Genomic DNA, 15,319 nt, shown 5'->3' on the forward strand with positions numbered 1-15,319 from the left:
AACTGTACCCCATTACAGTTTAAGAACAGAAGTTTAAAAAGAATAATTTAAATTTAGAGGCATTCAATAAATACAACTTTAAGCTCAAAATCAAGAGATAAGACTAAAGGTACAGTCATCATTTCAACAACATCTCTAAATCTAAAAATTTGAGATTAAGGCACTGAATAGCTCTGCCAGCTTAATGCTGCATTTCTCCTCAGGGGGCCAGAGAGCCACCTAGTGACTCACCCGGTTTAACAATATGTTCCAGCTCATAATATCATGACCCAAAATACACTTCAAACCCATTGTTGAACAATTTTAGATTTCAAAACTCTAACACAAAGTTCTTTAAATATTAAAAAATGCATTATATTAAATGGAATGGATTAGGTTAAAAACATTTTTAGTTTTCTATTTATTCCTGTGCTACTTGAAACAAATCTAAAGAGATAGTAAGTTACCATAACTACGTGGCATATACAATAGTTAAGGTTACATGAGGTTTAATTATATTGATTAAAAAGTGTATTATTCGGTTATATCCTTAAGGGGGAAAGCCTAAATAAAAAGAAATCAGTGGAAAGCAAACATCAGAAAGGGTTTGGTTAGCTTTCCCACCACATCCAAGTGAAATCCAGCATTCTGTTTACTTGCTTTAGAAGATGGCCTACCCTCAGGTGTTGGTTTCTCCTGGGGCAGGTCAGGCATATTTTCATCCAAAAGATCAGCTAGAGATTGAGAATTTGCCAACAGCTTCTGATATGACATTGCAAACTCCTCATATTGTTTGTGTCTGTCTTCACTCAGCTCTCCCTTGGAATGAAGAATGCGCCTATAAAAATCAAAGTAAGACCATTTCTTTCTTAAAATATATTTGAGCTATGCTGAACCACTACCAATGAGCAAAGCTAACCTTCCCTCTTCAAGGTAACTGTGAGAATTCTAGTTTAGATCACAATAGCAAAAGTTTGAGCAATTCTGGTTTTTTTCCAACCAACCATACAGAACTACTGATTTTGGTATCATTGCGGATAGTACAGTCAACAGAAGCTCTAACTTCAAAGTCCAAAGAGAAAGGCTAACTTATTTTTTTGCCATGATTATCCTGTTACAGTCTTGCACTATGAAAAGACTTCTGTGGTAAATTAAAACATTCAACTTACATGAAAGCTGGATAAAAGTTGCTTTGCATCTGTAACAATTGTTTGAACAATGTGGAAATATATTAAGTGGGCAATCATTGCCAGGAGGCTCAAAAAAGTTGCATGTTAAAACAAGTCCATTAACTCTCTAACAAACCAAGTTATGGCAAGACCATCAGTCCAAATTAAGAGCAGTTACATTTATTTTTTCATTTGCTCTTTGTTTTCTTTTATGAAACTATCCATACTTAAATTATCATTTGTAAAATTGAAATCTGTTGTCAAAAGCAACTTGCATTTGAAGGAACATAATCACTGCTTACAAGTACACAATAAAGCAGTTTCAGAATGATATGCAAAACAGTACAACTCAATGTTCTTTACCAAATTACAATTAAGACCATGTTGGATTTTAGACAAGACAAAAAAAATAATCAAGAACTTTCAGTAGTTTGAACCAAACATACAGAACAAAGTAGTCTCTGCTAGTACAAAGCTTGCCACAGAAGACTGATGAAAGACTGTCATTCTTGATTTTAAGTTAACTAAGAATAAGCTCATTGCTCATTAGCAATGTTCTAGTTTGTCCTCAGCTAGGGCTCCCGAGAAGTGCATTTTCCCCTCTGTGGCAGGGTCCACTCTGCATGAACCGTTCTTATATGGACAAGGCACAGTCAGTTCTTTACCAGTAAGGGACGCACTCTGGACCAACGGAGCTGTTTGGGGGCCTACCACAGCAAAGATACAAACGGACTCAGATCAAATGTGGACGTTCAAAGGGAAGCTGACAGAATGAGCTTGCCTTAGCAAGTTTCCAATTTGTTTTACAGTAATTTGGATAATGGTAGTAACATCAGACTGACTAGCTGTGACCACTGACAACACACCCTGCAATGAGATGAAAGAATCAGAAGATAAAAGTTTGAAAAAAGGTGCAATGTCATAATTCCTAAAGCAGGTTGTATCATTACATAATTAATAGGCTTTCATTAAGCAGTAAGTATACAATCATATTCTTGCCAAAATACCCTAACAATTTATGGCATAAAAATTCCAAAGCAGTCTAAGCAACATTGAGGGATATCAATCTTAGCTCTTCTCAGTTCCAGGTTAATTGTAAAATGAAAGTCATCTTTGTACACAACACATTCACAGGGTGAGCAACAAAATCCTTAATATCTGCTCAGAACCAAAACTTGACATAAATATCTTGCTAGAGGGCAAGAAGCAGTAACACTAGCAGAAGTTCTATTTCTTGTCCCTTTTACAAAACCACACATATATAACATGTATTACCTGCTCCTGCAAATTAGAGCAAAAAAAAAATATAATCACTGAAAATTTCTCAAGTGCAGTAGTTCAGTTTGGATTCAGGAAACATGTTAAGTGCCAATTCATAGCCTTTCCATAGAGACAGCTATCCATTAGGTACCTATTTTAAGTTTACAATATACCAGCAGTCTCAAACACGAGCACAGAAGCTCCGTGCTATTATTAAAAAACAAAAAAGCAAAGTGCTGTAACAACAGTACAGTAGCTCCAGTTCTTAGTTTCAGTTCCCAGAAGACAAGTATTAACAAATTCAGGCAAGCTAAAACCTACTAAGTAAACTTCTAAAAGCACAATTAATTTTTGAATACAATTAAAAGTATAGCACACAGCACTTATCTTACTTTATGTCTCTTCAGAATTTCATGAAGTCTCACAGCACAAGTTCAGCAGTTCTTAAAAACATCCTTAATTTAGATAAAAGAAGTTTCTTCTGTATCTAACTCTTGTTTTCGAAAACTCACGCTAGAATCTGGGAATCAAGTTGTTTCCTTCCAATGACCCAGCCTGCACAGATTTTCCTGTGCCCTTAGCTGGGTAACCAAACAACCTTCTACTTAAGGTAGTTTTCTTCATTATGCACTTGCAGAAAACCTTGTGTCTAATAATGTTTTAATTTTACTTAAATGATTCAGCAGGTAACACAGTATTAAAGCACTGTTAAGGTTAGTATATTAATTTCCAACTAACTCAACCAATCTGTACAGCTTGAGTTATGTCACACTCACTCTTCTGACACAGACAAATTCAAGAGGTATTTACCTGACAAACTATCATAACCTAAACATATGACACTATTGATGTACAAGAAGGAACAGTCTGCTGCCTGTTCACCTCATTGGTTCTGGAATAACAGTGGGAATAAAAGCTGTTGCTCTCTACAAAGTGGATCAGGTTTCAAATATAGACGACTTTTTTCTGGTAAGATCATTGCTTTTCTAAAAACAAAAAACCCCAAACAAACAGAAACAGAAAAAAACCCCACAAAACACAAAGCTACAACCTCCCTGCCCCCCCCAAAGAAAACCCAACCCAAAAGCAAGCAGCCAACCAACCACACAATCCCCTTTCCCAAAATCCACAATTTATGAAGATTTCTATAGTATTCACAGACTTCTTAGTACGAAAGTTTCTATCTTTGACTTCATGCCTTGCACCTCCATAGCATGCAAATGACAAGCACCTCTCTGTTGCAGACATGCTGTAAGCAAATAAAATTAAGCTGGAAAGTTTTTTGATGTCTTGTTTCTTTAACAAAACTTATTCCCCAACTTTTATTAAGCAGTTAAAATACACACTTTACAGTTCAGGTAAATAATAAACTTATTCCAGTGATAAATGATAGTTCTTCATATTTCTTCCCCAAAACAAAGCTTTGCACCCAAGTTCATAGGTGTAATTCAGATAATAAGGTGCATAAAGAGGTCTCTAGTCTGATCTACTCAAAGCAGGCTCAATGATGAGAACAGACCAGGCTGCTCAGAGCTCTATCCAGTCATTTTTATTTAAAGCATATTTCCCTTTCCCAGATCACTTATGTTCTTTCGTCTTCACAGTTTCTTAGCATTCTTCATATCTCTGGGATTTTTTTCACTTTATTTCCTATCATACAGTCTTTGTAACACTCACTCATTGAAATCCCAGAACCAATTGTAACTGTGAAAGTATAAAAGTTTATATTCATCAACTTTTAAAAAATAATAACTAATAGCACACTTTAAAGTAATAAGGTACTTCTGCAAGTTAACAGTAGTTCAAAAGTCAGTTTATAGTCCTGTGAAATAAAATGCCTAGCGGACCAAGACCTGGTGGGACTGCAGCACAATACCACCAGCACAATGGATCCAAGTTGAAAGCCTTGGTTTACGAACATCAAAATTTAATGTATTCTAAGCATACATTTGGCTCTGCATGTTCAGCCTCCTAGTCGAAACCTGTGCCTACACACAATAACACATTCATTTCTCTCTGCCTGAAGTGCTTCCAAAAGGTTTTAAAATGACTGCGTTTTAAGACCAGCAGCTGGGTTTAGGCTGTCTGCAATAATGACAACTCAGGATGCTCTGAAGAAAAGCAAACAATTACTAAACAATGTGAACATGGTAGAAATTAAATTATTCAGATTCCAATGCTGTGTATATCCAGACCCTTCAATATTAGTACTTCATATAGACATTTAAGAGGATTTGAATCAAATTGTCTATACCCTCCTACATTTTAATATATAAAATTTGCCCACATTAAAGTGTAAGGGATACCTTGTTAATCTAACCTAATTTTTCCTCCATACTGATAGGCTAAAAGAAAAAAGTAAACAAGCCAAAGCCATGGTGGCACATGCTCCATTAGGTGCATGTGGGTGGAAAGGGAGAAATCAGATTGTGCCAAAGGGAAAAGGACAGTACCAGCTGGGAAGGCAGCATTACTCTCAAGCTGCTAAGGGAGCATCACCAAAGTAACAGATTTAAGAGAATTAAAGCAAAAGGTAAACCTCTGTTTTCTTTAAAGATATGCAGAGTCTGTTTTGGTTTTGCTTTTTAAATATTCAGAGAATATCTAAAACTTTTTTTTCATAAATTGCAGAATATACTTATCGTCTACACATCACCAACAGGCTTTGTTTATAAATACTGCAACAAATCTAGGCATTTCATAAATAAAACTATTTTTTTCTCCATAAATAAAAAGCAACATTCAAGTGTCACCTGTTTTGTCTTTCAATATTTTGTAGCTCCCTGTGGTCCCTTTTCAGGTGTTTGGTCAAAGATGTAAAGTATTCCTTCAACAAATTCTGGAAAGGCTGTTGTTTCTCTGGGCTAATGATCTCACTAGGAGGAAAGCTCAGGTTAAACTTCTCTGCAACAGTTTTTACTTTCCTTGGTACCAAACCGGCAATGTCGTCTCCACAGTGCCGACAAAAGCTGATAACCACAGAAACATGGGTGTGGGATTCTCGATCAGCGTTAATAATATTTTTAAGCTGCTCATAGATTAAAGACAGACCTTCCTTGTCAGTGAAAATCCCAACTATTGTCAATTCTGCAATGAAACGCAAATCAGTTCTTAACTTGGTAATGTTGGGAGTCTTCTCTTCCTTCCTTGCTTCGAAATGTTTTTTCCAAGCCTGAAGTAATGAAGGAGCAAAATCAGCATAGCGCTGGTGAAAGAGAGAACACAAGTGCACAGCACAGTTCACATCTGATATTTTCAGTTTGGCTTCCACTATAGAAGCTACTGCTTCTGCAATGTATTTGCTTAAATTCAGGCTATTAAAGTCATGGGACAAGGAGTCCCTTTGTTGCTCTGTAATGGTTTTTAACTTCTTAACAAAAGCTGTGTTCTTCTTCAGACTAGAATCCAGTCTGCTGAAGAAGTTTTCCTCAGGGCGATTGTCTGGTGCATTCTGGTTTTTGCTGCGAAGCTCTTTTCTTGCCTGATGGCGCTCCCAAGCCTCCTGATGGAGCTGATGTGCTTCCTCTTTTTCCCTAAGAGAAATAAAAATTAGTCATTTTCTTACAGAACTTTAACCAGGTTAACAGTTCAAAGAAAAAAAAAAAAATCATAGTTGGAAACCCTCCAGTAGTTCTAACAAGTTAATCATAGAAAGCTGAAGCATCTGCTTCATAAACTCAGTTTAAACTTTTTGCTGCAAAAGGCAAGTACTACTTGTAACAAAATGAAATTTATCAAATGTTTCTATGCAGAACATATTAATCCCAACAGACTTCAAAAATATAAACCTAAAACTCCATTTACTCCCCAGGAAGAGATTACATTCTTACAGAAGAGGACAACCACCTTTCAATAGGTTACTGTATTACACAGTTAAGGGAAATCTTTTATTCCCAGACTACTGAAATTACACAGAAAATTTTAAATAGGTTAAATACATCTGTCCCAGCTAGAATCTGGCAATAACATTGCCTGAGTCTTAGGAAGTGACATATTTCAAACACAAGAACGTCTGAAATCTTGCCTTTATTGGTCTAAAGATGCCATCTTCGACACTGTAGTACCTTTTGATAACATGCTAAGAAACACTGTCTTGGTAGTACCACATTAAACCGCCAGCTTACATGCTAAGAGACTACAGCCATCCTTCACAGTACATTTGCTCCTGTTATGGTCTGTGGTCTGCTAGAGCCTGTTTTCCCAATTTTATGACGCTAACACTCCTCTATCTTAACAGAAACTGCTCTTCTCCATTTTGCTCGCTTTGACTAGGGTAATTTAATTTTCTTCATAGAGGCTGGTATGGGGTCATGTTTGGGATTTTTGCTGGACACAGTGCTGGTAGCAGGCGTGTTTTCATTACCACTGAGCAGCACTGACACAGAGCCAAGGCCTTTTCTGCTTCTCACACGACCCCACCAGTGAGCAGGCTGGGGGTGCACAAGAAGTTGGGAGGGGACACAGGTGGGACAGCTGACCCCCCAACTGACCAAAGGGATATTGCAGACCATACAATGCCACGCTCAGCGGTATAAAGCTGGAGGAAGAAGCAGGGAGATATTTGGTGAGATGGTGTTTGTCTTCCCAAGTAACCATTACACATGACAGAGCCTGGCACTTGCTTGCCTTACTGTATATTAGTCTAGTCCTCATTAGTGGCTGATTTTTGCTTTCACTGCTTGTTGTAGTGCTGTATTGCTTATCATCTCACTCTCCTGTGCCTGTGAACATTATGGTAACAGCAATGGCGATGCACCTGGGCTGGCAGATGGCCAGGGCATCACTAGTGTTTTGGTGCTGCTGTACTGGACAGGCTGGAACTCCAGTATGAACTCAAGTCAAAAGGACCATGACCTGTGGATGAGTCCACACAGGAGCAGGACACCCTGAAGCATCTGTGGTCGTGGATAAGTCCATACCAGAGCACATGTATCTCAGAGCATCTGCAGCCATGGTTATATCGGTGCAGCCAGTACACCTCTGAAGGGACTGTGGCCCATGGAGAATGTCACACTGGAACAGGTGCACCTCAAAGCATCTGTGGATGTGGGTAAGTCTATGCTGCAGCAGACATACCCTTGGAGAGACCGTGGCTCACAGGTGTAAGTCTCCACTTGGAGCAGGTACACCCACAAGGGACAGCAGTCTGTAGGTAAGACCACACCAGAGCACAGGCAAAGGAGTTCACTGCAACATAAAGCCCAATGGTCTTGTTCACATGGACCAGGGATGGAGACTGTAGCTTTAAATCATTGTAACCCAGGATTTGGGATGCATGTTAGAGGAATTACTATAGCAGAAACTACCTGTTGCTAGCCAGGCTAGGAGCACGGGGAGGAGTTTACTGCAACGTTAAATCCTACAAACTGGCCCAAATGGATCAGGGGTGGTGACTGTAATGGGAATACTTTTAAACTGTTTTCACCCATTATTTCAGTTGCATGTTACACAAATGACTATACCAGAAACCACCCAAACTAGTGGAGGACAAGTCTTACAAGAAGCAGTGCAAGTGCAGCAGTGACCTGACCTGAGCTGGCTTCGGTGCCCAACACCTCCATGCAACACACCACCTCTCCTGTCCTGAGTGACCACCATAACAGATGGAACACAAAGTCATGGACTCAATGGACATTTTGTGGACTTTTGTAGACATTTTATAGGGGTCATATAAAGACTAAGGGAATGACATCTATGTATTACATCAAAGGACAGGAGAGGGGGTGGTGGTTAATGATGTTCTAATGGATAGTGTGACCTTAGCATGATGTAAATAGTATGGAATAAGGGCAGGAGAAGGTGCTGTTTTGGGCTGGGGTAGAGTTAATTTTCTTCATAGGAGCTGGCATGTGGTTGTGTTTCACATTTGTGTTGGAAACCGCGCTGATAACACAGTGGTGCTTTCCTTATTGCTGGGCAGCGCTTACACAGCATCAAGGCCTTTTCTGCTCCTCATCCCACCCCACCAGCAAGTCAGCTGGGGGGCACAAGGACTTGGGAGGGGACACAGCCAGGACAGCTGGCCCCAACTGACCAAAGGGATATTCCGTACCATATGACATCATGCTCAGCATATAAAGCTGGAGGAAGAATTAGAAAGGGGAAGACATTCGGAGTGATGGCGCTTGTCTTCCCCGGTAACCATCACATGTGGTGAAGCCCTGCTTTCCTGGAGATGGCTGAACACCTGTCTGCCCATGGGAAGTGGTGAATGAATTCCTTGCTTTGCTTAAAGACGTGGCTTTTGCTGACTTTACCTCAACCCGCAAGCTTTCTCACTTCTACTCTTCTGATTCTCCCCCCCATCGCACTGTGAAGGGAGTGAGCGAGCAGCTGTGAAGGGCTTAGTTGCCCGCTGGGGTTAAACCACAACATTTATTCAAGCATAATTGTGCATTACATGGTCATCACATGGAAAATACTATCAAAACCCCATATTAGAGACTAAAGTAACAGGTGTTAGAGGTGAAAACCCAAAACTACGTAGGCATACATTACAAAGCATACCCAGCTAGCCATGTAAAACACTACATAAGTAACTCAAACAGTTAACCTTTTATAATTCTGCCCACAATCCTGACAGCAAGACTACAGCATTTGGCACAATTAAGCCCTTAAAAGACAACTTACTTCAGTTGAGCAGCTGCTTCTTCTTGTTTCTTTTTCTCTTCCTCCTCTTGTTTCTTTCTCTCCTCCTCTTCAAGTTTCTTTTTTTCTTCTTCTTCTTTCTTCTTTTGCTCTTCTTCTGCCTTTACTTTATCCTCTTCTTTCTTCTTCCGCTCCTTGTCTTCCTTTTTTCTTTTATCTTCTTCCAGTTTTTTCTTTTTATCTTCTGGAACCTTTAAAGTCTCTCTCTTCATGCCAACTTTGACGTCTTCTTTCGGCTTCTCCCTGGTGCTTACTGGTCGCCTTTCACTAAATTCTTTTTCTTTATTATTTAATGTAGATTCTTTTTCATCCATATTTGCTGGCTTTTTCCTCTCAGCTGGCATTGTGTTACCCAGGGAAGTCTGGAGAATCACAGGAAAATAAATACTTTTAACTTGTTGATGTATTAGCCATTTCCACAGACCACCCATGCTCACTTAGTTCTTAACCAAGTAAGATAACTCACAAATGTCTCGCCAGAATAAAATACAGCTTTAAAGTAAGTTTTATTGAACTAAGGAATGGACCTAACAACAGGTAAAATCTAATGATTTTGTTATGGCATTATACTGCAAAATTGTCTTCAACAAGACTTGTGAAGTAAAAGCATTTGAAGTTTTGACAACCAGAGGAATACAAAACTTTTTAACAAACTGAAGCCCATCTGGAAAAAAATAATAACCAAGACTGACAAAAGCAAAGTATTCCCAATTTTAAAATAAGTATTTGATTCATCAGCATGCACCTGCACCTCACTGATCTTTCCACACATCTCCTAAGCATACTCCCTCTTCCAGAACCTCTACTTAGGATCACAGGATAACTAGATAGATAGGACCTCAAGTGCGTCCATCTCCTGTTCAAAGCAGGGTCAGCTATGAGGGTCAGACAAGATAGCTCCAGGCTCCAGTCTTTAAAACTGCCAAGGATACAGACTGCACAACCTCTCCAGCCAACTTGCTCCAATACCTGACTGTCCTCATTGTGCAAAGGCATCATCTTGCCCCCTCCTTCTCAGCTTGAGAAGATTTCTCCCCAGTCTTCTCAAGCACTCTTCCCCATAGCACAAGTACCAGCTGGAAGAACATGCTGTGCTAAGATGTACACACAAACCTCCCTGCCAGCAGAACAAATGGAAGTAACAGAAAAACAACAATTAGCAAGCATTATCAATGGCTCCGATTTGTATTTCTTTCTACTCAACCAATGCTATTCTGGAGACTCATAGGAACTTCAGCATCTTTGGGGTTTCTAGCCCTCTAAGCTTTAGTTTCATTTGACTAAGGATACAAAAGATAACATATAGTGAACAAGGGTAGAATCACAGAATAGCTTGGATGGGAAGGAAACTGTGGAGGCCCCCTAGTTCAAGCCCTTGCTCAAAACAAGGTCAAATCAGATCAGGGACTTAGCTATCTAAGTTTTGAGTATCTCCAAGGACAAAGATGCATCGGTCCCCTCTGGGCCCCTGTTCCAGTGCCTGGATAACCACACTGTGAAAAAGCTTTTCCTAATGCCACCCTGGAATTTGCTATGCCCCGTTTTATGTCTATTTCTTTTCATCTTATCCCTGTACAACTTTGAGAAGAACCACCCAGCTCCATCTTCTCTTTAACTCTCCCGTTAGGTTGTTGTAAGCAGTAGCGAGACTTTCCTCTCTCTTCTTACAGATTAAGAAACCCAGTTCTCTCAGACCCTCTTCAGATACGTCCTTCAGCCCCTAATGACCTTGGTGGCCCTCCAGTGAACTTGCTCCAGCATGTCAATGCCGTTCTTGGAACTGAGACTGCACAGCTGGATGTGGTGTCTAAATTTGTTTTGCTAAGCACTAAACAGAGGGAAAGACTCACCTTCCTCAACCAGCTGGGTAACTTGTTACTACAGTCTAGAATGCAGCTGGCCTCAATGCAAAGCATTCTGCTGACTCATGTCCAGGATCAGATAGGGCTGGACAGGACTGAAAGAGGCACCTAGAATCACCTAAGCCTTATTTACTTCAGGTTAAATTAACTTCTTAAAACAAAAAGTAATTTTCACATATTTACGTGCTTCCATTTAAGCACATACATAGGCAGGACTGGTGGGACACATTGCAAGTGATACCTCCTAAATAGTTTTTTATTAGTAACACCAGTTTGATTCCCAATTACCACCCCTACTTTTGCCTTTCTCACATTTTACTCAGACTGGACAATGAAAATATGCTAGATTCACATGGATAATGAGACACTTGCATTCCAATGTAGAGTGCTTCTAGTATTATTTTTAACTATTTTTGAAAGATATTTATAAGTAAGACATCATGCTAAAGAAAACCTCTGTTTCTAATTAAGTATTCCACCTTCCCCCACCACCTCTCAATAAAACGACTTGTATACTATTCCATAAGGAACACTGTGCTACAGTTTTTTATATGCTTGTCCAGGTCCTCTCAAGAAAAAACTGTTTACAAAAGTCCACAGTATATTCAGAAATGGGCAATGACAGCTTCCCAATGGAGAACCTATTTGGGGCTTGGCCTCTCTGGCAGCAAGTGGCAACAGCGCCAATGAAGAAATCTTTGTTCTGACACCAACTTACAAAAGTGAGACCAATCAAATCGGCATTGCTTAAGCAAGTACTAGCAAATGTGGCTCCCTAACGCATGCCTACAACTAAAAGGTTTCACAGTTCAACATAATCTGAACTCCTTAAATTTCACAAACACTGATCTACATCATCTTAAAACAACATTATTATGCAATGAGTACTTAACCAAGAGGGGGAAATCAACAAAACCCAAACAACTAAGCATCGCCCCCAAACCCCTTCATATTAGAGGTCTAAACTAATTTTTGTGCCCTGTAGGGCAGTTAAGTGGGACCTGCTCCTCACACATTCATCTGAGGGATGCGAATCCTCTACAAGTCCCGTTTCAAATTCAACATAACTATTTATTAATCTTTTCTCACTATGAATGCACATTGGAAATTCCATCACTTTGAGACAGCTAAAGCATCTCTCCCACCATTTTTAAAAAAAGCGTTTTGAAAGGGAAGCTTTTAGCATTTAAACATCACCATAATGTCCTACTACTAAGATTAGGTCCATTAGAACATTGCGTTAAGACTCTCCAATAATTGTATCAAAATGTTTTTCACCAAGAAGCCTATTAAACAAAAAGAACAGAGTAACACATTCATTAAAAAGAAATTTAGATTCCAGAAGATAACAACTTGGGAGCCAAGTTTAAAAGGAAAACATTGGGAAAAAATGTTTTCTTGATTAAAGACATGCTGGAAAGGCAAGTCACAATTCCAATACTCTGGCTTTTATCTTTGTCCCCCACCTGTTGTCAGTAGGGCAATTCAATTGATTTGTAAAACAAAAAAAAAAACCCACAAAACAAGATATGCAGCTACACATGTAACTTTTAATGCAGTTGCTTACAAAAATCATCACAGTTCTCAAACCCTTATTAAATTTAGGAACTCAGATTTCTGTTTTAAAGACATATCTGACATTTGGCTTGTACAAAAGCAAAATAGTGAAGATAGGATAAAAAGAAAAGGGATGGAACATAATAGGATACATTGTCATCTTGGCCACAAGGCAGCATTATCCACTTTTCCCTACGAACACTGACTACCAAAATAATCCCAACAACCTATTTTACAATAGATTTCTGTCCTGTATCACGTATCTTACAATACTCCTTACTACCTGCTATGTACATAGCTGCTTATCTCACACTTCTGATCATACTGCCAGCTCATTTATGCCTAACAGCTACTGATGGCAGGAGGCAGGCAGTGCGGTTGCTGCCTCCAAGCTACACACAGACTGATTCAGCGGTCAGCGCGAGTGCCAGCAACAGCACAGACAGAACAGAACTGTCCACTGAGCATATGCTATCACCCTTCCCTCAGCAAGAACAGTAATGTAGCCCTTGTTGCTTTTCCTCAGCTGCCTGTTCTCCCAAGACCTGTAGAATGTTTATACCTTCAAAATATCTGCCTAATTTGACTGAAACTGGCTGAAAGGTTCAAAAGTTGCAGGAAGCAAAGAAAAATGGAAAGAGACAGGTAGCAGGCTAGCCTGGCTCTCATTTCCACAGGAAATAAGGCTGAAGATAAACACTTTGGTCCAGATTAAGAGAATGGCAAGAAAACAGTAAGAAAAAGTTAACCATTAAGAGAAATTCTATTTAATACCTAATGTTTATGTGAATGTACCGATGAAAAGACACAATAATGACATGAACTTCATAAGCAAATAAATCAAAAGAACCGGTGCTCACAACTGAAAATCAGAAAGAACAGAGAAGACAGATACAAGACAAGCATCCATGTGCTTCTGGACTCTTGACAGTCCATTTCCGTAGTGACATTTAGAAGCTTTAATACTCTATCTTCTTCGTTTCATCACTTACAGATGCTATTTTTCAGGAGAAAACCATTTCCCTTAATTTTTTCTATTATTTGACATACCTTAACTCACTCCTAATTAAGAAATTTTTTATTGTACCTGAATTTCTACTTAGTTTTTTTTCATGCTAATCCTGCTATTTGAAAAAGCAATGGGACTGAGCTCATGATACTGTAGGCTCAGAAACTTAAGAAATAAGTCTTGAAATATGCAGACAACATTTAAGAACAAGAATCTATGTACTTACTCTCAAGGAAACCAAAGATTCATATAAGGTATTCAGCATCACTAACTCATTCACCATTCAGAACATATGGATAAACAGCAACACCCTGGCCTGATACGCTTAAACCCTCTCAAATCTGTAAGAACAGCCTACTGTCACAGACTGCACTACCATGAACCAGAACCTCGATCCTTACAAACACTAGTTGGGAGGGGGAAGGAATACAGCTTTATTAAATAAAGCATACAGAGATTTTTTTCACACTTTCTTACTGCTGCTGGAAATTTATCACATAAACATTCCTTTATGCAGCTACTCTATCACAAAAGAGATAAGGGAGGTGAAAGAATGTAAGTAAGACATCCCAGTCCTGACCATGTGAAAAAACTTCAGAGAGGAACAAACTTTTCCACTGTTACAAATCACACCCCTCGAAAATTAAGTTTCAAGAATCGAAACGCAATTAAGGTCTCTCTTAAAGCGAGGAAAGGAACATAAGAGAAAAAGCATGGTGAATCAAAAGAAAGTAAACTTAACCACAACTTTTGAAAGGTGATAGACTGAGCAAGCCAGGCAATCACGGTGCTGAGAAGTCCCCCCTGTGCCCCGGCAGGGGAGGCAGGCCTGCCTGACCAGCCGGGCAGTTTTACTTTCGATTCCATACGTCCCGGAGAAAGTGTTTTGCTGTCACATCTGCAGGAACACGCTTTTCACTGGGAAGAGGCCTACAGACACGCCACTAAATACACGCTGAGCAGAAGACTCCTCAGCGAACAAGCCTCCCCCCTCGCTCCCTCCAGGACGCCCCTCACACGCCGACCTGCGCGCGCAGGCCCTCCCGCGAGCCAGGCAGCCCCCGGCTCTGCCTCCCCCGCCCGCACCGCAAGCCCGAGAACAGCCGCCACCTGCCCCCCCCAGCGCTCCCTCCCCTTCACCTTCACGTCCCGCCCTGCCCCGGGACCCCTCAGCCCTGAGGAACCCTCGCCCCGCTCCGCCTCACGGCCCCCGCCCCCGACAGGCCCCCGCGCCCTCCCACCGCCTCCCGGGCCCTCTTCCCCACGCAACACGGCACGGCCCGGCACCGCCCTCCGAGCCGCCCGGCGTCCCCGCTCCGCTACCTCCGCCCGGTGCGAACATGGGCCCGGCCTCCCGCGGAGCGACGACTCCTCCGCCCGCCACAGCCCCCTCCCGGCGCGCGAGGCCCCCTCGCTCTTCTCCCCTCACGACGCCCGCCTCGTTCCTTGCCGGGGCGCCCGCCGCGCTGCCTGACCGACAGCACCGCCCCGGCCGAGCCCGCCGCGCCCGCCCGCGCCGCCCGGCCGCGACAGGAAAGGTAGCGCCGCCTAACCGCGCCGTGGTCGCGGCTGCAGCCGGCTCGGCCAGCGGCGCTTCCCGCCGGGCGGGATCAGGCGGTGCTGAGGGCAGCCCCGGGCGGGGTCCTGGCGGCGGGCGGCCCTGCTCGGGTTACCGGGAGGCGGCGGAGGCGGAAGTAACGGAGGGAGGGGGCGCCCGTACGGCGCCTGGGGGGTTGGCCCCGGGGTGGGGTGTCCGCGGGCCCCGGCGCACTGTTCGGCCTGTTGCTCCGCGTGTTGTCGCTGCGATGGCGTGTCGGTGGCCGTGAGCCGTCACG

At 41.6% G+C, this 15,319-nt stretch overlaps 1 protein-coding gene across 1 annotated transcript in view; it reads right to left on the reverse strand.

Moving 5' to 3' along the window:
• Positions 1 to 14,962, reverse strand: part of UPF2 (UPF2 regulator of nonsense mediated mRNA decay) — a 68,091-nt gene extending 53,129 nt beyond the window's left edge. Inside the window, exons 1-4 of the mRNA XM_055710666.1 lie at positions 14,808 to 14,962; positions 9,039 to 9,418; positions 5,162 to 5,941; positions 657 to 817 (exon numbers count right to left, since the gene is read on the reverse strand). Of these exons, the coding sequence (XP_055566641.1) occupies positions 657 to 817; positions 5,162 to 5,941; positions 9,039 to 9,400 (1,303 nt within the window). The 5' untranslated portion in view covers positions 9,401 to 9,418; positions 14,808 to 14,962. The remainder of the gene's footprint in view (positions 1 to 656; positions 818 to 5,161; positions 5,942 to 9,038; positions 9,419 to 14,807) is intronic.
• Between the last annotated feature and the right edge of the window lie 357 nt (positions 14,963 to 15,319).

This window comes from Falco cherrug, chromosome 5, assembly GCF_023634085.1.
Source record: "Falco cherrug isolate bFalChe1 chromosome 5, bFalChe1.pri, whole genome shotgun sequence".
Lineage (NCBI taxonomy): Eukaryota > Metazoa > Chordata > Aves > Falconiformes > Falconidae > Falco > Falco cherrug.